Source organism: Lynx canadensis, chromosome B3 (assembly GCF_007474595.2).
Source record: "Lynx canadensis isolate LIC74 chromosome B3, mLynCan4.pri.v2, whole genome shotgun sequence".
In the NCBI taxonomy this organism is placed as follows: domain Eukaryota; kingdom Metazoa; phylum Chordata; class Mammalia; order Carnivora; family Felidae; genus Lynx; species Lynx canadensis.
The window spans coordinates 100,170,064-100,192,002 of NC_044308.2; the positions used below are offsets into that span (position 1 = coordinate 100,170,064).

The 21,939-nt window shown below is 34.8% G+C and overlaps 2 protein-coding genes across 2 annotated transcripts in view; one reads left to right on the plus strand and one right to left on the minus strand.

The window, feature by feature from the left end:
• The window catches only part of GPR137C (G protein-coupled receptor 137C), a 64,503-nt gene extending 60,341 nt beyond the window's left edge, over positions 1 to 4,162 (plus strand). The window contains exons 4-7 of the mRNA XM_030319107.1: positions 450 to 599; positions 1,792 to 1,917; positions 2,089 to 2,207; positions 3,465 to 4,162. Of these exons, the coding sequence (XP_030174967.1) occupies positions 450 to 599; positions 1,792 to 1,917; positions 2,089 to 2,207; positions 3,465 to 3,642 (573 nt within the window). The 3' untranslated portion in view covers positions 3,643 to 4,162. The remainder of the gene's footprint in view (positions 1 to 449; positions 600 to 1,791; positions 1,918 to 2,088; positions 2,208 to 3,464) is intronic.
• A 3,202-nt stretch (positions 4,163 to 7,364) lies between these two features.
• ERO1A (endoplasmic reticulum oxidoreductase 1 alpha) overlaps positions 7,365 to 21,939 on the minus strand; it is a 46,404-nt gene continuing 31,829 nt past the window's right edge. The window contains exons 9-16 of the mRNA XM_030319109.1: positions 21,838 to 21,849; positions 19,623 to 19,649; positions 19,408 to 19,500; positions 18,320 to 18,566; positions 17,545 to 17,614; positions 11,889 to 11,975; positions 11,670 to 11,803; positions 7,365 to 10,415 (exon numbers count right to left, since the gene is read on the minus strand). Coding sequence (XP_030174969.1) covers positions 10,355 to 10,415; positions 11,670 to 11,803; positions 11,889 to 11,975; positions 17,545 to 17,614; positions 18,320 to 18,566; positions 19,408 to 19,500; positions 19,623 to 19,649; positions 21,838 to 21,849 — 731 coding nt within the window. The 3' untranslated portion in view covers positions 7,365 to 10,354. The remainder of the gene's footprint in view (positions 10,416 to 11,669; positions 11,804 to 11,888; positions 11,976 to 17,544; positions 17,615 to 18,319; positions 18,567 to 19,407; positions 19,501 to 19,622; positions 19,650 to 21,837; positions 21,850 to 21,939) is intronic.

A 21,939-nucleotide genomic window follows, 5' to 3' on the forward strand; every position in this document is an offset into this window, starting at 1 on the left:
CTCTAATAGAATAAGGCGAATTACATAAGAGCTGTATTTCTATTCTAATTTTGTATCTCATTAGAAACCAAGTGTATGAAATGGAATAATGCTTCTATTTCCCATACTTTTCTCATTAGGACTAAACTACCTCTCTGATTAATATCAATTTTGCCAACTTATTTCTTCATATTACTTAAGGGAGTAAGGTAACCTTGGCAGGACAAAATCTTCCTCCAGCTACCATAGGGCAAGTTGGCAAATAATTTATCTGTATTAATAGGGTAATTTAAACCCAAGTGGTTCTAAGAATAGGAATCATAAAGCAGGATAATCAAGAGTTTGTTTCAACAGGTGCCCACTCAGTGTTTTCTAAGAGTGCATTGCAAGAGGTGACCATGTTGTATGTGTATGAACAGCCTGTCATGACAAATGTGCAATGTCATGATGATGAGTTTTATTTCTTTTAGGGTATGTCTCTGTGCCAGACTGTTGTTGTAGGCTCTGTAGTCATTCTCCTCTACTCTTCAAGAGCATGTTACAATTTGGTGGTGATCACCATATCTCAGGATACATTAGAAAGTCCATTTAACTATGGCTGGGATAATCTTTCAGATAAGGTAAGTAGCTACCATGTATTGCTAATCTAATAATTTAATAAGGAAGTTAGCCTTAACTAAGAGAACATTTTAAGTGTTTGACTTACAAACAAACACTTTTATGGAATCTCTAGCTACTAACAGTAATCAGACTTAAAGCTTTATGTATAAAAATCCTCATTTACACGTGTCACTTAAAATCATTCGTCAGAATATTTTCTTTTCTTTTTGCAAATAATACTACTAGTGACATAAACCTACTGTTCATAAACCTATCTTGCTAATTTTTTTCAAGGACAGTGTTTAAATACCTCTAGGTAAATGGATTGTCTGTCATTAGCTAGTGAATATATCTTTAACTTGTTAGGATAAAAGTTATTCTCTCAAACCCAAGACCTACATATAATCTAAATATGTGGTTCAGTTTGTTTAAATAATGACTTTTTTGAAAATCTAGTATCATCAGTCATGTTAATGGGAGAGCATTCATAGTTCCTTGGGTGTCCAGGTATTTGCTCCAATAATTCCCAGTACTCTATATTTAACCTCCCAGCACTCTCCATCCCCTACCTAAAAGTGCAGTTTGACATAGCTACCTGTCATATGTTTACATTAACTTAACTTTGTACTGAATTGAAGACATTCTGGAATACCATTTTATAAGAATTTCAGTTACCATTCTAAAGAAAAGGAATTTTCATATGTGGTTCCAGATGGCAGAATCTCTTCACTTCTTTTGCCATTTCTCTCTCCCAACATCTAGTAGGATAAGCAAACTCAATACGAAGTTTAGGCCCAAAGACATATTTTTAAATAGCAGTGGAGCTGAACAATTTGATATGTGACATTTCTCTACAGGTGTAACTCAGTAAGTGCTATTATGTTGCCCATGGAGTAGTTAGAATGAGTAGTCTCTTTTATAACTCTCTTCAGACTTTGGGGCCAAAAAACGAGATCACTCCATTTTATCCATATGTTAAAAATATTTTCATAAATTGATGCATTGAAAAATAGCTTTTTATTCTACTTAACATCAAAGCACATTTTTACATCCTTTAAAGGATATGAAACCACAAAATATGGAAAATTGGAGATTTATGTGCCTGTGGTTGATGTGTTTTCAATTACCCTACCTGACGCAAGTTAATTGTGGAGGGTGACTGCTTACACATCAGACAGACTTAAACGTTGCTCTGTCACACTCTGTTTACAGGCTCATCTAGAAGATGTGAGTGGAGAAGAGTATGTAGTATTTGGAATGGTCCTCTTTCTGTGGGAACATGTCCCAGCATGGTCTGTGGTACTCTTTTTCCGGGCGCAGAGACTAAACCAGAATTTGGTATGACATCATAAGATTCCCCAATGCCTGTTGCCCTTATCTTTAAAAACAATGGAACATTTATATTGATTTTCTATTTTTGTCAAAGTTTAAGACTAAAAAGCATTCTAGATCTCATCCTTCTTTCTTAGTTGGAAAGTAAATCTTCATATGTTAATATTTTGTTCACAGGCACCTGCTGGCATGATAAATAGTCACAATTACAGTTCCAGAGCTTACTTTTTCGACAACCCAAGACGATATGATAGTGATGATGACCTGCCAAGACTGGGAGGTTCGAGAGAAGGAAGGTAGGTGTTCAGGATGAGCACTGAATACATCGAAAAGGAAAAAACTGAAGCTTCGGGGCTAGTACTGAATACATTGAAAAGGAACAAACCTAAGCTTTTTAAACATTTTTTAATGTTTATTGATTTTTGAGAGAGAGAGAGAGAGCATGAGTACGGGAGGGGCAGAGAGTGAGAGACGGAGACCCAGAATCCGAAGCAGGCTCCAGGCTCTGAGCTGTCAGCACAGAACCCGACGTGGGGCTCAAACTCAGGAACTGTGAGATCATGACCTGAGCCTGAACTGTGAGATCATAACCTGAGCCGAAGTCAGAGGCTTAACCAAGTGAGCCATCGAGGCGCCCCAAGAACAAACCTAAGCTTTGACCCAAATATGTAAAAAGTGATTTGGTGATATACGTCAATAAATAAGATCATTTAAACCAGACCTTAGAGCAGTAGATGCTACACTTATAGTGGAACCTATACTATAAAAAGCTATCATCTGACTCTAATGTTACCTTTATTTGAGAAATGCCTTTCGGAGTAAAATGGTACCATCTTATTTCAGGATCCCATGTTGCTTCAAAGCTGGCAGAAGTTAGTAAGTAGGGAAGGAATACAATTAGAGTGATGTATATGTTTCCTTATCTATAGTGCTATTCAAAGCCCACAGGAAAACCCTAGATTAACCTTTTGGGAATCTTAGATGCTATAGGAAATCTCCTTGTGTCCTTCTTACTCTAAAATCACTGCAACTCCATACCATTAGCTGTGTATCAGGGCAAAGTGAAAAGCTAAAAGCATATCTCCATAATACTTTGAGCTTGATATAACATTTTCTGTAATCCTCATTTCATCTGGACAATTTACTTAACCTGTTTTTTTTCAGCCTGTTTTTCACCTATAAAATAGGGATAATAGAATTTATCTAATAGGATTGTTGTAAAAATTAAATAAGGTATGTGTGTGTATACATTACTTCATGTATATACACAGAAACATGTCTTACAAGAGCCTAGTCCATAATAAACAGCACTATATTATCATCTGATAATCAAGTTCTAATTCTGACGTATTTATTCTTTTGTAATATGTGATATAAAATCAAGGATATTAGATAAAAGTCATTCCATTTTGTAGAAAGCCATCATATTACTTGGCAAAGAATATACTCAATATTTGAATACTGTATTATGAAATTCATTGAACACTAAAAATGCCAATGTGACTTACATCCTGATCACACTCCTATCACTTTTTTGCCTTTTCTTGTTGCAGTTTATCAAATTCGCAAGGTTTGGGCTGGTATGGCACCATGACTGGGTGTGGCAGCAACAGCTATACAGTCTCTCCCCACCTGAATGGACCTATGACAGACACTGCTCCTTTGCTCTTTACTTGTAGCAATTTAGATATGAGCAATCACCATAGCTTGTATGTAACACCACAAAACTGACAGCATTACCGAGCCGTGATTCTTCCATTGTTTCTCATGAACGTGTATATTCGATGTGTTTAAATGCCATCTACATAAACATTCCATTATCTGTTGCAACTGAAAACACAGCCTGGAAATGTGGTTCAGCAGAGAACACACCTGTTACTTTTGACTTCTTCATAGCAACATGAAGTAAAATGGGAAGTTTGGAGTGGGAGAAAAGAAGGATTAGATCTTAAGGCACTTGATGGCTGCAAACATCCTGACTTTGGAACATCAAATGCATATTTGCATATTTGCACTTTTATCTTTGTTCTGAAAGAGTACACTGCAGTCCCCAAAGTCACACTCTAGGGTTCACACTAGGATATTATATTGTACACCTAATTAGGAGGCAATTTCCCTATGAAAATCAAAGCCTGTATATTCAGTGGTATATTCTATGTGGAATTCTTACCCAATAAAATTTTACGGTGTGAACAGTGTGCAGGATTAAGGTATAACAATGTACCATTCTTTTTAAAAATCTACTTAAAAATATGTGATCACTGAAGATAGTTCTTTTAAGCATGATTGTAAAATACCAACCAAAATTATTCCATCATTTTTTTTAAATGACAGTAGTAATCCTTTACAATGATGACCAGCAGTGTTCTTTGGAAGGCCACAGTCATTTCTTCAAGAAGAAAGTATACCGGTGAAAATGATGAGGCTGCTTTGAGTAGAATTGGTCAAGTGATCATTTTGTATGATTAAGATATATTATAGTAGTTTAAGCATGGTTCTTCAAGAAAGCAATAGTGATTTTTGCATAGGGAGATTTGGGTAGAAACTTCTTGGGACTAAACACATTTACAGATACATTTAAGAATTATTCATAAAATGTACAGTTCTAAGTTAAAACATGAATACATTTTCAAAAGCATCTGATTTGGCTGAACAAGATACAGCTGATTGTACCTATTGAATCAGGATTGTCCTCAGGTAAATTAAGTCATGATACATTACTGCAGTAAACGCAAGTGCAATACTTTGTAAGACATATAATTCCTCCTTTAGTTTTCCCATTTTTATATCTTGTATATGGGCAAAGCCAGATTAAATTTAATTCAAATTAATTCCAGCACTAGACTAAATAAGAAAACTGATGTACTAACTAGGTAAGTACAAAACCAGTGTTTAACAATATTGGAATACTTCTAGAATTATATTAAAACTGTCTTGAATGTCCTATCCCAAATCTAAAAATATATATATATATATGGTAGGCTAAGGTAATAAAGGATTTTAAAATGCACTTTCTACCAGTATCTATATGGAAAGAAGTAGATGCTGAATACCTCAAGATGCCAAGGGAACAGGCAACATTGGGAAGTTGTCACAATTGTGCTTAAAGACAACTAGCTACATACAGTTGTCTGCTGATCTATTTCTTCAGAACTGCAACTAATACAACTGTCCTTTTCTGTCTTTTGACTAGAAAGTTATGTTTTATTTCTACTATCATTTAAAATACCTTTCAAAGTTTTAATAATTGCTTATTCAGTGATTTCATAAGAGTATAACAGGAATAAATGAAATTTTTAATGCTTTTGATCTTTTGGGAGGCTGGTATACAGCCAAAGAAATTTCTTCTTTTTATCATACAAAATGACTTTGAACTCAATCAGAAGCATAAGCCTATAGTGACAAATGTTACTTTGGGTCTGTTTTAAATTATCTGATTGTAACCAAATTACTTAAAAATTTATAGTACAGAAGTTAACCTTGGTATTTACATGACAACATAACATACACTTAACCGGGTATATTTTGATGACAACTTCAGTTCTTAGATTTCTATTCAGAATGCCAACTATTTATTTTCCTAATAATGTTGAGTATCTAATTACCTACATCTAAAAAGATGTGTTATCTCTTTTAATCCTTGAGGTTCCAAGTAAATAAGATAAATTTTTTTCTAAGGCCTCCCTACATAGTGTTCCTATTTGACCAGATAAGCAAAGATTACTTTAAAAAAAAAATCCAGATAAAATATCTTGGTTCTTTCAGTGGCATTAGTTGATTCTTCCAAATTTCAGATTTGTAGATTTATTCTTATCACTGACTTAGGGTACCTGAATTCTTGCATTTGTCCCCTTGTACACATCTCCCACAATACATCACCAAAGACAAAGAAAGATAAGCTTCTGGCCCAATTTTTGCTTAAAAATTCCAAAGCACTAGGAGCACTTTAAGTTTGGTCTCGAAAGAAGGAGCTGTTTATGAAATCAAAGGGCTACCGATTCCCTGCTCATCCTGCACTGAAGCACATGATGACAATTTCAAACCTTCCTTTTTGGTTCATTAATTAGAACAGTGAATTTCATTGCTTAAGTGTGTAATTCTACAGTGATTAGCAGTACTTGTTTTTATTGTTTCATTTGGGTGGTCATTAATTTTGAAACTCTTACCACTCAGTGTAGCTGGTTGTAGTTTTATGAAAGATGTAATTTATAGCTAAAGTGGCTTTTTTATGCATAGCTGCCTTTTTTATTGTTTAACAGTGTTTCTCAGCTATACAATCAGTTTCAAACTGGTTGTGAAAGTATAGCTGTGGCCAATGAATGTATTTATTTGTTTCACTAAATTGTAACAAAACACTACTGTTAAAAATAAAAGTGTTTGTGCTTTTATTTGGAGGTCTGGTTTTCTTAAATGTCTCAAATGATGGGGCGCCTGGGTGGCGCAGTCGGTTAAGCGTCCGACTTCAGCCAGGTCACGATCTCGCGGTCCGTGAGTTCGAGCCCCGCGTCGGGCTCTGGGCTGATGGCTCAGAGCCTGGAGCCTGTTTCCGATGCTGTGTCTCCCTCTCTCTCTGCCCCTCCCCCGTTCATGCTCTGTCTCTCTCTGTCCCAAAAATAAATAAACGTTGAAAAAAAAAAAAAAGTCTCAACTGATGACACTGACTTCTGTCATACAAGCATAAGAACCCTGGTACTACCAAAGAAAAGAGAAAAATATCAGGAATTACAGATGATAGTTTGCTGTTCGTGAGCTTATATTTATATCTGGACATTGTGTCTCTTAATATTGTACACTAATTTGACATGAACTGGCACGCACTTTATTTAAAAATAGCAATATGATTGTGATAGTATGTTTATTCAAACATTTAGCTGAGAAAAATCTTTGTAAGGGGCGCCTAGGTGGCTCGGTCGGTTAAGCATCCAACTTCGGCTCAGGTCATGATCTCACAGTTTGTGAGTTGGAGCCCTGTGTGGGGTTCTGTGCTGACAGCTCAGAGCCTGGAGCCTGCTTCAGATTCTGTCTCCCTCTCTTTCTGCCCCTCCCCCACTCACGTTGTCTTTCTCAAAAATAAACATCAACAAAACTAATTTTTAAAAAAGTACAATGCTTAAAAAATTTTTTTTGTATGACATGACTTCTAACACCTCTCTCTTTCTCTTTGAATTTTAAACAGGAATAAATTTATCTAGGCTGTAATCTTGGGCAGCTATTCATTGATTACTTGAGAAATTCTTCAGTGATGTTGCCTTTTCCCCTAAAAGAAGAGTTCTTACTATTTTTTCCATAATAGAATCCCTTTATAATTTGCCAAAACCACACCAAATTTTGAATGCAATTTCAGGAGATTTACTGGCCACCCCCCCTGAAGTCCACAAATCCTTGGGAATCTATTAACTCTTGTTGTAAAGAATATTTGGAGTGAAGGTATGACCTCTAATGCAATAAAGTTGTCATTTTAAAAGCAATTTATTCAACATTTATTAAGTGTTCAAATGCCAAAAACTATGCTATGGAGATGCAAAAATGGATAAAGTTCCTTTTCCTGCCCTTAAGGAGCTCACATTCTAGTAAAGGAGGCTTAAAAAAAATACAGTACAATAAGTGACACAGTAGAGGTAGGTTGTAATTACAGTGGTGACATTTAAGAGGAAATTAGGCGATCCTCCTTGGGTGAAATAAGGAAGATTTCACAGAGACAAGCTCTCTGCTGGCCTCCAGGGAGACACGGGAATTTTCCAGGTGGGGAAGGATGGCTAGAGCACCTGATGCAAAAAGAACAGCACGCATCAAGGTGTGGAGGCCTGATCCTGGCACATTTGAAGAATTGTTTTATCAGAGCATGGGGGCTGGGGTGGCACTGGAGACACATCAGAGGACCTTGTTAGAGTGCTTCTAGAAAGCCTGCTGTGGCAGCATGGTGGGGCACACGAGGGGAGACAGGCTGAGAATAAGGAGACAGGTTAGTGTAGTGCTCTAGGTTAGAGCAAACAAAAGGGAAAGACAGAGAAATGGAGATAAACTCCACAGCGCTTAGACACTGACTGGACAGGGGAAGATGGAGAGGAGTGAGCCTAGAGAATTAAGATGATGATGGTTCTGAAATTAGCCAGAGTAAGAAACAGGGGCATAAGAATCGATTTGGGAGGAGGGTGATTAAGATATACAAGCATCTGTGGAACAACAGTAAAGACATGTAGTAAACAGATAGATTGACAGGTGTGGACTAATAATAAGGATTTAGAAATCATTGAATCAGAATTACTCAAGAGTGAAAAGTGGTGGTGATTAAGAGCAAGAATGAAAGTCAGAGGAATAACATTTAAGGCATTAATGAAAAGAAGCTACAAAGGGAAGTATCCAGGAGTGAAATATAAGAAACCCTGGGGAGAAAAGGAACCCTGGGACTGCCAACGGTGTCAAATGCAGGAAAACAAAAGTTAAATGGCTTGTGAACTGAACTGTGAATTTATAATTTGAATTTTTGACTTCAAAAGAAGCAATTGTTAGGAACAACAGAGCCAAAAGCAAGATTTTGGTTATGGAGCAAGTGGGAGGTGACAAAGTGATGACGGGAATACTCTTTCAAAACAACTGACTTTAAAAGAGGGCAGGGCAGGACATGAAAGTTTGAGCAGCATACAGACAAAATTACCATTTAAACCCATCTTCCACATGGTCAGATACTACAAATGTCCTTTAAACTTTTACACATGGCACTTACTCCATACTCCTTTGAGTCTCCAACAATATTGACTTAATTAGTAAATGTCTTTCTTTTCCTGCCTTATTCAAATGAGGGGTGGGAAGAAAATATGACATATTGTTAAACTTAGCTCTGTGATTATTCATTTAAAATATACTGAATACAAATTCATACATTCATTCAACAAATATGTATTGGATACCCATATGTGCTTACTGCGTGCTTGGCACTATGCCAGGCTTTAGAAAGGGCACAGAAAAGAAAAAGTATACAGCAGTATAAAATGATATTTCTAAACCATTATATAAATAAATCCTGCTTTATTAATAATGTGACATCTCAACATGATACACCTGCTAAAACGCATAGAGGGCACATCCTTTTGAGGTATAGTTTTTTTCATTCACAATTACCATGTGATCAAAATTCTTATACTTCTTCAAATATTTTTATCATTGAAGGACTGCCACTAATGAAAACCTCCCGAAATTGGTTAAGTTTTAGGGAGAAAAAGGAAATGAACCTCACGTACAAAAAAAATTATACGCCCTATGACTATACATATCAGGCATTAGGAGGGCAACAAACTCAAAAAGAACTTTACAGTGGAACTCAAAATGATTCCTTATTCTAAGGCTTACCGTATGATAGTTCTACTTTTATTTTTTCCTGAAAAAATCATTTAAAAAAATTATTCAGTATTACACACTGAAGTATTTATAAGGCTCAAAGGGCATGATGCCTAAAACAGACTTGCAAATGATTTAGGAAAAAACAGTATATGTCTGTATATATACAGAGAGAGCATGATAGATGAAGCAAATGTGAACGATTCGTGAATCTGGGTAAAAGAGTTCTTTGTACTATCCTGGAAACTTTTCTGTAAATTTGAAATCATATAAAAATAAAGAGTTTCCCCCAAATCTTATTCAGCACTAGGTAAAGTATTAGGAGAATAAATATATAAATCTATTCAACTTTTCACAATGTTTAGAAATCCTTTAAGTCTTTGAGTTGGTATTATATCTTTCTAGACACCAAAACGAGCCAATCAAAATAGCAATATAATTCTAAAACAGATTTATTTCATACCAATGTACTTTTTGGGTTGCCAGATAAAACACAGGATTCCCAGTTAAATCTGAATTTTAAACAGGAAATAATTTTTGGTGTAAGTATGTCCCAAATATTGCCTAAAGCAAGCTTACCTTAAAACATTATTCATTTTTTACCTGAAAGTCAAATTTAACTGGGCATTCTGTATTTTTTTTTTTTTCCACTAAAGCTGGTAACCCTCAATGTACTGAAAAATTTTAGGCTGTTTATTATGGATTATTCATGAGCCTCCTCAGCATTTTCCTATAAAGCGGTCAACACACCGACCGTAGCTTTATTTATATTACATCTTCTTAACACAAAATTCTTGAGAGACTTACAACATTTACTTAGTTTTAACATATATGAATTTGATAATCCTCATTTTATTCAATGTTAAACTTTAAAATTTTTACCACATCAACAAAGTATTACTTTTACTCACAATAATATTATACACAGACTTAACACAATTAAAAAAAATTGTCTACTTAAAACAATATAATTCTCCTTTTACAAAAGCAGCTTTATATAAAATGTTTGGCTTAAGAATGTCATTGCTCATATGCCTCTGAATGAAATTCCACTCTTTGGCCTTCATAGTCCAGAAACAGGCACATTTCAACTTGTTTTCTGTTTTCTTTAATGAATATTTTGTAACAAATTCCTGAAGTTTTCTAATTCTTTCACACTTGTGGAAATTCTGTAAACAAACAAAAAAATTTCACTCAGAAACGATCATAGATATCTTTTCTGTTATTCAAGTCTGCATTTTTTAGAACACAGAAAAATTTTCCAGTAATTTATTTCAGTAAATTTAAAGATGTATAAACCACGTAGTCAATTTTGATGTACTTGAGTTCTTAATTTGATGTGGTAGAACTAAGATAATATTGCCCTGAAATTAGTTATTTTTAAGTATTGAAAACTTAGTATTAAAGGTTTAAAATACAGAATTATAAAGTACATAAACACTAAAATACTTAGGTATTTAAAGTATTCATAAGTATAGTCACATGCTTAGCATTTAAAGTACATAAGTATAAATTACATAAGCATTAAAATATGTAGTTTAAATATGCATAAGTATATGAATAGTGAAACTCATCAATATTCCATATTTAGTAAATACACAAGAATCAAAGCTTTTGGACTACAAAGAGTGACAATAGTAAATATGTGACCAAATTGTTTTCACTACTTTTTATAAAAGCTTGATTATTATTTTGAAGTGTATTTTATTCTGCTCTCCACCATAAAAAAAGTACCATAATTCTCAATGAACTAAAACGTTAAGTTTCTGTGTACTAGAGAATAATTTTGAAGGTCAATTATTTCAAACCCAAAATATTAAATCATATTTTTTTTAAAGTGAAGAAATGTCGTCCTTAGAAAATGTTGTTTGTATAAATCTCTGCATTCTCTACGAACAGTAGTCAGCAGGAAATGCATCTATACATAAAGTATAGATGTATAATGTATACATTATAATGTATAAAGTATAATGTAAGTTCCTTATTTCAAGTTTATCTTCCAATCATTTTATAAAAATTATTTTTAAAGAATTATTAACCTTTTCACATAATGGTGAATCCACAAAGAAATTATATACATATACCTATTTTGAACAACATGATTTTTTCCAGGACCTTCAGAAAATATGTGGGCAGCACAAAAACTACTTTTAAATAATTAGAAAAATATACACAAATTCAGTAAAATTTTATGTGAATACTGAATTCTAATCAATAAATTAATCGTAATTATAAAAATCAATAGACGAAAGTAAAGAATATCATCTAATGACTGTGTGTGCCTACATTTCATAAGATCACAGAATTCTGTAGTGAAAAAATTTCACTAAAAAGGATATTCCTTACCCGTTTTATCTGAGAGTGTATGTGTTGCACTAGATTTACTTGGCTAACAGAAACAATTTAAGTACATTCAAACTAACCTTCCAAATGCATTAAATAATGATACTATTTCTTGTCGGGTTAGATGGAATTCATAGCTGGGCCCACTTTCTGGCATATTTGCTATCAGTTTCTCAGAAAACAAAATCTTCAGAGCAGTCCCCAAACCCTGTATCTATAATAGAAATAAGAAAAAAAAAGTCAGAAAATTCTTTGGGTAAAGAATAAATGAAAAATAAGATTGAGCTAGATTTACTTACCTGAAGCTTTCCCCACAGTCGACACTTAAAACAACCAACACAATCCATGATTCTAGAAATATTTCTAAAATGCAGTCGAAAGTCCTCCTGAAAACAATTTAACGAGATTTTATTTATATTTAGCATATAATCAAACACTAAGTGTTTTCTGAGTGCCTTCTATGTATCCAGCACTGTGCAGGGGACTAAAGGGGATTGAAAAAGGGGAAGAGAATTAAAATCCACATTCACTGAGCACCCCTGCGTACCAGAATCCACATACACAATTTCATTTTAACTTCCCCACAAATCCAAAAGCAAACGTTATTATAATCTACATGAATTAAAAAAACAAGGTTCAGAGAGGTTAGGTTGCCTAAACTCCCATGTGTAGGAAACAGCAAACAAAGACCCCTGGCCTGCCTGACTCAGAAACTAAACTATCTGCAAATATACAAAAAGGTAACTGAGTTGAGATGTTTTGCTTTATGTGATTATTAACTATATGTAAATATCAGAAGAAGGGGGACAGGAGTAGAATGGCATCATTTACCAAGAAAGAAAAAAAAGGGGCACCTGGGTGGCTCACTTGGTTAATATCCGACTCTTGTTGGTTTTGGCTCAGATCATGATCTGGCAGTTTGTGAGTTCTAGCCCCTGCTTGGGATTCTCTCTCTTTCCCTCTCTCTCTGCCCTTCCCTCGCTCAAGCTCTCTCCCTTTCTATCTCTTGCTCTCTCTCAAAAATAAATAAACTTTAAAAAAAAAAAAAAAAGAAAGAGGGAGAGAGGGAGGGAGAAATTTCAAAATTTGGCTCCATAAAAGTTAAAGAAAGCTTTGCTTTCTGGTATTAATTAGGTAAAACAATCAGATATTTTATTATTAATAATATTTTACCATATTTTTATTTTTAAATATATTTATAATTAATATTATCGTACAGAAATATACAGAATATAGTGAACATCCAGGTATATGTCACCAATCTTTAACGTTTTTATTTTTATTTTTGGGACAGAGAGAGACAGAGCATGAATGGGGGAGGGGCAGAGAGAGAGGGAGACACAGAATCGGAAACAGGCTCCAGGCTCTGGGCCATCAGCCCAGAGCCCGACGCGGGGCTTGAACTCACGGACCGCGAGATTGTGACCTGGCTGAAGTCGGACGCTTAACCGACTGCGCCACCCAGGCGCCCCATGTCACCAATCTTTAAAAGAAACTATCACAAGTACCACAGAAACCTCTATGTATGCCTCCAAAGTCCTGTATCCTACTCTCTATAATTATTCTGAATTTGATGTTTATTGTTCCCTTTTTGGTTTTATACTTTTAATATGTAGGTATATATTCTATAACACTAAGGTATTACATTGTTTATAATAGGAAAAAATTAATCCAGATCATCCAAAAGTAGTATATGTCCTTAAGGAATAAGTAAAAAAGATAGGAAACCAAGAACACATCCTACTTTTACTCCAATGGAAATTATTAGTTTGCCAAGTGACTCCTTCTGTCCTGGACTTGTACTGGAATCCCAAGCTTTAAGCAGGAAATTTGACATACATTTCTGACTGAATATCCATTGTACCAGTCAGCCCACAATTTGAGGAGTGTGTAGCACTTCTCTATTTTTAAATGTGACAAACCACATACTGGGCTCAACCAGAAGAGAACAGGACCAGTGACTTTAAAATGGGAATAAATCAGCAAAGACTGGAACCCACTTTCAAAGTGTATTCACAATTCATCCTGAGGATACTTCTTCCCTAGATGCTTTATTCAGCTTGAGGCTTTGAAGTAGGTGTAATGTACAAAAGATTTTTTTCTAGGATCCCAGATCTTGTATCTTTATTAATATAAATTTTGTGTTAATTTAGTATAAAGCCCAAGTCAATAACATTACCATTTGTTAACAATATTCTACATCTTATGTTTCTGTACCTTTTGCACTGAGTTCAGTAAGAGGTAATCTGAATTTTAAACCTACTTTTTAAAAATATTTACCCAGTAATATTACTCTAAGTAAATTTTGGTGATTTAAGTTTCCTTTAAACTTGTGTTTTAACCTGAATTAAAGAAAAATCACACTTTGGGGCACCTGGGTGGCTCAGTCGGTTAAGCATCCGACTTCAGCTGAGGTCATGATCACACGATTTGTGGGTTCAAGCCCCATGTCAGGCTCTGTGCTCACAGCTCAGAGCCTGGAGCCTGCTTCGGATTCTGTGTCTCCCTCTCTCTCTGCCCCTCCCTAGTTTGCACTCTGTCTCTTTCTCGCTCTCAAAAATAAATACATTTATTTTTTTTTTTTAATTTTTTTTTTCAATGTTTTTATTTATTTTTGGGACAGAGAGAGACAGAGCATGAATGGGGGAGGGGCAGAGAGAGAGGGAGACACAGAATCGGAAACAGGCTCCAGGCTCTGAGCCATCAGCCCAGAGCCTGACGCGGGGCTCGAACTCCCGGACCGCGAGATCGTGACCTGGCTGAAGTCGGACGCTTAACCGACTGCGCCACCCAGGAGCCCCAAAAATAAATACATTTAAAAAAAAAATTTTTTTTTAATCACACTTTTAACAATAACAGCATAGTAAAATTACTCTAAAGCAGATGTCCCCATCCTATGAAGTGCTGACCTGTGAAGGGTTCAATAATTACAAGGGCCTACAAAATCCATATGTAGACAAGCATTGCCTACAGACAGAATAGCTCTCATGTATGCACTATAAATTTCCAAATGAATATAAATACTGTGATCAATAAAACACAACTTTTACCTAAAAAGTGTTACCAAATGTATTTTAGCCTTTTGGTAATTATATTGTCATAATCTATAGATACAAAAAATACTACTCTCACAGGGAGAGCTTAAAAGTTTTTGACTTTAGGGACTCTCATAGTTGGAAAGGTTGGAAGCCTCTGTTCTAAAAGACTGTGCTTGCTTTTGTAGACACCTAAATTCAGTATCTGGATCTATGTTTGTTAATTCAAATACTTGAATGTGGCAGCTCTTGAGTAAATCTTTGTATGGCATACACAGAGAGTAAGCATGATTGCTTACAATAGCCAAAATAACATTGCAAAATTAAAGCAAAGCACAATTGCTTATGTGAATTTAATATGCCAGAACCAAATTAATAAGCTAGAAATTTACTACATCAGACCAGGAGAAAATATCTGTGACTTCACAAATATCAATGTCCAATAACCTAAATATATTCCAAAGTTATCTCGGATTAGGAGAATTTATGATCCTTAAAATAACCAGAACCTAAATCACTTATAGATTCTCCTTGTTTATGTATACAGCTTTTAGGTCAGTACTTTAAATTATAGTCAGTGGGTAGAATGAACAAACATGCTGTGGTTACATACCATAATTTATATTCAGTGAAACCAACTGACCAAAACACAATTCTCACCCAATCCTTAAATGTTTTAAAAGCCTTCAAGTGAGATCCTACTCTATTTTGAGTTGAACACTAAACAGTTCTTTCATGCAGTCTTCTATTTCTAACCATACATTAACAGAGTATAAAGCAGATGAGATTTTTTTGAGAGAGAAGGGGCACAAGTGAGCAAGAGGCAGAGAGAGGGAAGAAGGGAGAGAAAGAGACAGAGTGAGAGAGAATCCCATGAAGGGCAGAGAGAGAGAGAGACAGAGAAGCATGGCTCACCCCAAGCGGGGCTTGAGCTCACCTGATGTGGGACTTGAACTCACAAACCATGAGATCATGACCTGAGCAGAACTCAGATGTTTAACCGATTGAATCACCCAGGCGCCCAAGATGAGATTTTAAAATGAATTTATACATACCCGAAACTAATATAACACCCTATATTAATTATAAAAAATAAAACTTAATGTGACTGTTCAAATCCATTGTGTTCACCATAAACTACTTTAAGAAAGTAAACTCTCTGATATTAACAAATTTTCTTGTTTTTTTACTTTTTTATTATAAAACAATTCAGAAATCTGAATTCTGAAAAAATCCTATTAAACTCCATAGGACATCAAAGATGAGTGTTCCCCCATCTTAGGAGCCCACTGAGTGGATGCCAGCTCCATGACTTTCCTAAGTGTCAACGAAGGCAGAGTCAGACACATAGTTAGGGAGAGGGAATGGCTACAGCCATGACCAAAGTCCGTTCAATATTTCCACAATGGGAGCAAGACCAATGTGGCATGGAGATGTGTTTCTTCATTTCCCCAGGCCCAGCAAGGAGGCCAGCTCCCCACTCCTACATCTGGCCCATCCTCCAAACAGGTCTTGGGCGGACCCCGCTGCCAAGGCCCTAGGGCTTAGCATGTCCATATCGTCCTGAAACCAAAAGGCCAGGGCTCCTTTGGCGCAACTTGTCCCACAGTCACAAGGGCTGATCCACATTGGACATCTCCAAGCCAGAGATAGGACTCTGGGAGACTGCATTTATATGGATCCTGAGACGAACCTTGATAGATAGTAAAAGATGTCATTAAACTTGAAAAAAAAAAAAAAAAGCTGAGTGTTTCAGAGTTTTGATAAAATTAAAACATTATGAGAAATATTTCTAATCTGTACAATATAAAAAGAGTTGATGCAAAACAAGCTCCTATAAAACAGCAAGTATACTAAAAATAAGGATGACAGTGAAAATAGTAGAAAAAAGTCTTTTTACAGTATCTTCCCCCTCACTTTTAAGTTCCTGGAAGCTGCCTGGGAGGTTATATAAGCACTGAAGTATATATTTCTAGCAAGAATGCTTTCAGTAGGAGGTAGATGGGAGGTCAAAAATAACTATTATTTCATAGCAAAAAAAAAAAAAAAGTGCAAAAAGTATTGTGTTTGCAAACTGCATAAAATCAGGTTCTTTCCCTATAGAAAGAAACAAAGAATAACAAAACAGAGGAATATTGCCATAAATATTCTGAAAAAAATCAGATCAAGCCCAGAGCTCCTGAGGGCCACCTGCCTTTCCTTACCTATAGTTTTGTAACAAAGAACAGTAACATAATTTTACTTGAGTCCCCAAATAAACTGGAGTCTGCTGAGGGTAGAAGCTGTCCCTTCCTTTAATGAAAGAATCCTATTTTGCATATAGTGAGTGTTTAATAAATCTTCCCAGTAATATTTTATACTTGTAGGATTTTGATGCAAATATACACAAAGATGGTCTTTGCCTGAGCTTATACCCCTATTAAGAGACAATCCTCATTTTGTAGGGTATCATGTCTTTTCTTCCCATGGCTACATGCTGGCTTTTCTAAATACCTTTAATTCCTGCTGAATGAGAAAAACGACAAACACTGTGCCCTCTCTCCCTAAAGAGGATCTTTGTAATTTAACCAAAACCATTTTCAGAAAGACAGACTAATATTGTCATTCATGCTCTAGATTCCTCTCCCTTAATTTACAAGTTCTATTTGCTACGAGACCATCAATGTGAAAGCCATCTGTGAAGTGTGCAGTGACACACAGATTTCAGTCGTTAACTTTGAACACAACACAAACTAGATATTAAGCTGACCTGCATTTGGACTTCCTTTTTTCGAGGAAAAGAAAGTTTATGACTCTGGCTTTTCATATAATTTCATATTTATATAATAAGATTTATTGTTAATTATAAAAACATGGGCTTATATTCATACGTGCATAAGAGTTTGAAACTAAAAATTAAGTTAAAGTATAAAATCATTACCTTTAGTTTGTTTGCTTCTTTTTTATCCCCAGCAAAAAAGGAATTCTCATCAAAATGCAAAGGAAATGACCTGCATTTCAAAACAGAGAAGATTCATTTTCAGGTATTATAAAATATTAAAAGTCCCGCTAATATAACATTTCACAGGTCGGTGATGAATAATATAATTAAATAGAGTAGAAAATATAAGGGCGCCTGGGTGGCTCAGTAGGTTGAGCTCCGACTTCAGCTCGGGTCATGATCTCACGGTTAGTGAGTTCAAGCCCTGCATTGGACTCTGTGCCGACAGCTCAGAGCCCGCAGCCTGCTTTGGATTCTGTGTCTCCTGCTCTCTCTGCCCCTCCCCAGCTGCACTCTATTTCTCTCTCTCAAAAAATAAATAAACGTTAAAAAAAAAGTTTTTTTTTTAAAAAGAAAAGAAAATACAGTAAAATCAACACTCTTGCCCCAAAACAAATTCTTATCCACAAATCTAAAACAACTACATAAAATAGAAGTTTGGCCCCAAACCCAGTGTGTTCAACCGAATATGAAAATAATGTAGGTATCAAGTACTACCAGAATAATTCTTTAAAAACTTGTGGCTTATAGTATCTAAGTCAAAACAAAAACAAAATGCAATTCTAAAAGACCTATGTGCAAAATTAACTTCTAATTATTTTTTTTTAATAATTTTCCCTTCTTTAAATTCAATGTTCAAGAATTGAACTTTGGATACCGCCTGTCACTCTTCTACTAATATTTTAAGTTGTACAAGTTGTAATATGTAATTTACTTGATTTCATGAAGTATTTCCAGAAGTAACATTTTGTTTTCTGCATCCTGAACTTTATTTCCAGTGAAGAGTTGAAAATCTGGGCGCTCAAAGAATGGTACCACTTTAGATAAAGCCCTTAATTCTATTAAGTAGAGAAAATACAAATTCTTAAGCCTTCTTGGACCTTCTCCTTCAGTCAAAATTCCATCAAACCGCTGCTGAAATTCTGTAATGTTGTGTCCCCATTTCTTTTCCAACCACGTTTCTAAGAACAAAGAAAAATTAAATAAATATTAAAATCTGAATTTTAAAATTAACTTTCAGTTTACTTACATTGGGTTATTTATGCCTACAGAAGTTAGTTTCGTTTTGTATTTTAAAATATATAACAATGAAACGTGCTTTTGTAATTTAAATTTTAATAGTTCTACATTAATATTTTATCTTCTAGGATCCATCCTTAAAAGAAAAATAAATTCACTGTTGTACTGAGAAATATGGTTTCACAAAAATCAAATTTTTGAATATAAACATATTTATAAAACCAAAATACACAATTTAAACATGACTATCCAAAATTACTATTAAGTTTGAAGCCCTATTTAAAATTATAGTTACTATACTTTGCTCCTGAGACATAGAGCTACTTTAAATTCCAGAAGAAATAGGTTGCTGATGAAAATCAACCATGGTCTTGTTTTGCAACAGCACTTTTAAAACATAAAGAGAAATGGGAAATGCTTTTACCCATTAAACTCCAGGCCTAAAGCTGGCACACAAATAAAAGGGTTTTAATACAGTAATATCTAATGAATAACAAACTGTACTTTAAGGAGCTATTTTAACTCCCATAACAAAAGAATATTTCCAAAGTGATGTGTACAATTTTGAGCAGTTTCTTAAAAGAAGGTAAAGAGAGCTCTGATCATGCTGAACATGTCCTTATAATACAGTTCCTACATTCCTGATTACTACCAGTTAAGAATGAATTTTTACTGCCTAATATTCAATAGGGTCAACTTTTCCCCATTAAGGTAAATACCAAAACATTTTAAGAATATCTGAAAATAAATGTGGTAAAATAAATAGCACTGAATGTCACATACCTTGTAGAAGATATCGTGCACTCAAATGCACATTAATGCTTGCATGTAGGCCAGATATAAGCCTGTAGAATGCTCTTTTTTCTACACAGAGGCCTAAAAATAGTAATTTAGTAAGAGAAACTTCATATGTGAAACTTGTACCATTATAATTTCATATGTCTTTAAAAATGAAAAACATTTTTAACATTTAAATTTGCTTAAAAGTTTCCAATTACCTTCTAGCCAGCTGTAAAAAGTGTTCTCTGAAATTGAAAGAAAATAAGTCACAAAGCTGTAAAAATGCCAAAATGTAAGTTTTTCAATATATAATAGCAAATTTGTGCCAAACAGTGATTTAAGAATTAACAAAAGGTCAAATTTTTATTTGCAATTTCTCCAAAGAAAGGAGAGAAGTTCTTGGTGTGGATTCAATTAAGTACCATTCTCTTGCTCAGTCTTTATTTTATTTCTTTTCTTTTCTTTTTTTTTTTAAATAGGCTTCCTGCCGAGTGCAGAGCCCAACATGGGGCTTGAAATCACAACTGTGGTCTCAAGACCTGAGGTGAGATTAAGAGTTGGATGCTTAGGGGTGCCTGCGTGGCTCAGTTGGTTATTCAAGCCCCGCGTTGGGCTCTGTGCAGAAAGCTTGGAGCCTAGAGCCTGCTTTGGATTCTGTGTCTCCCTTCCTCTGCCTCCCTCTCTCTTTCTCTCTCAAAAATAAATAAACCTTAAAAAAAAAAAAAGTAAAGAAAAGAAAAAAAGAGTTGGATGCTAGGGGTTAAGCCACCCAGGCACCCACTCTTGCCCAGTCTTTAAAAGGAGTCAGCATTGCCTTAGGTAGCCCAGGTCTCATAACTTTCCAGGTAAAATGTTTTACATGAGGTCAGAACACAGGTGATGCTATGAAAATTAATAACTCATATGCTTTTCTAAATTTGAAAGTAAACAGAATTTATGAAATAGAATTGGTAGTGTATTATTTGCATTCAGCTTATGCCATTTTATGCCACTCAGTATATCAAAGAAGCAATACATGGAAATGTTATAATACCAAATATCGCTTATATTCTATGACCCAATCAGATCACTGTTCCTATACTTAGACCTGGTAATTCTACTTTTAGAATTATGTTCTAAAGAAAAATTCAAATGATGAAGGAGTCAATAATTTGTACAATGATTACATTACATGTAACTTTTAAAACCTGAAATAATCAAAATATACAATAATGCCTAAATTAACACGACAGAATACTATATAACTAGGTAACATGGTAGAATAATATAAAACTATTTAAAATGGTAAGAATGTGGAGCATGACAATACATGAAAATGTTTATTTGAAATAACATGAAAAGGCATGGGTATAATTTTTATAACTAGGTAAAGATTCTAAGCATGCATTTACTACAGATGGCAAACATTGTACCATACAGTTCTTTTGACTAAAGTTCCTTGTATTTATATTAAAAATGAACTAAACAAGCATAAAAGTAATAGAAGGAATGACAAGTATACAATAAATTAGACTATCTAAAAACTTAAAACACCTATTTGTCAGAAAGCCTTACAAGCAAAAGTAAAAGGCAAACAACTAAGTAGGTAGAATGTGTGTTACAAATATAACAAAGGGATAATATCTTAAGTACATAAAAAGCTCATAAACTAAATAAAAACGCTAGAGTGCCTATTTAAAGCAGGCAAATAGTAGTAGAATATTCACAAAGGATAAACTACAAATGGTAATAACAGATAAAAATTACTCAATTTCACTAGTAATAAAAATGCAAATTAAATCTATAGATATACCACTTTTAATAGTAAAGATAAAAATATGACAATACTCAATTGTCACTTGAAAAGGATCAGGTGAAACTAGCTGCACATTGATTGGAAGGGATGTAAATTAGCACATCCTTTCAATGACAAAATGCAATCTGGTGATACATATGAGCAGCCTAAAATGTCTATAACTTTTGATCCAGAAATTTAGGCTCTTATGGATGAATATGTCCCCCCTAAAATTCGTATGTTGAAGCCCTAACTCCCAATGTGATGGTATTTGGAGGGGGAGGATTTGGGAGGTGATTAGATTAACTGAGGTCATGAGGGCAGGGTCCCCATGATGGCATTAGAAGCTTCTGATACGGGCCCAGCGGATCCTAGAGTTCTGCTCGAGGAGTAAAGGAGAGGGAGTTTTCCCTGATAGGGGTCAGGGGGAATGCCTAGCTTCCATGTGCAATAGGTAAAATGCACAAGTGAATTATGAGAGGCTGAGGCAGGTTGTCTCTACTGCCTGATCCCAGGCACAGTCAATTTTCTCTTAATCTGTGCTTTCACCTCCGGAATCTTAGACATGAGTCTCAGAGTAGGAAGAAAAGTTTGCCAAATAAACATCTGAATGTATCTGCAAACATATATATAACATATGATAAAGAAATTATATTTACCTTCACTTTTCCCTGAAAAACAAAGCAAAATGTTTATTATTGTAAACTCCTTCCAGATGTCACTTTAAAATGCTTACTTCCATAAAAATAAGACTGAATAAT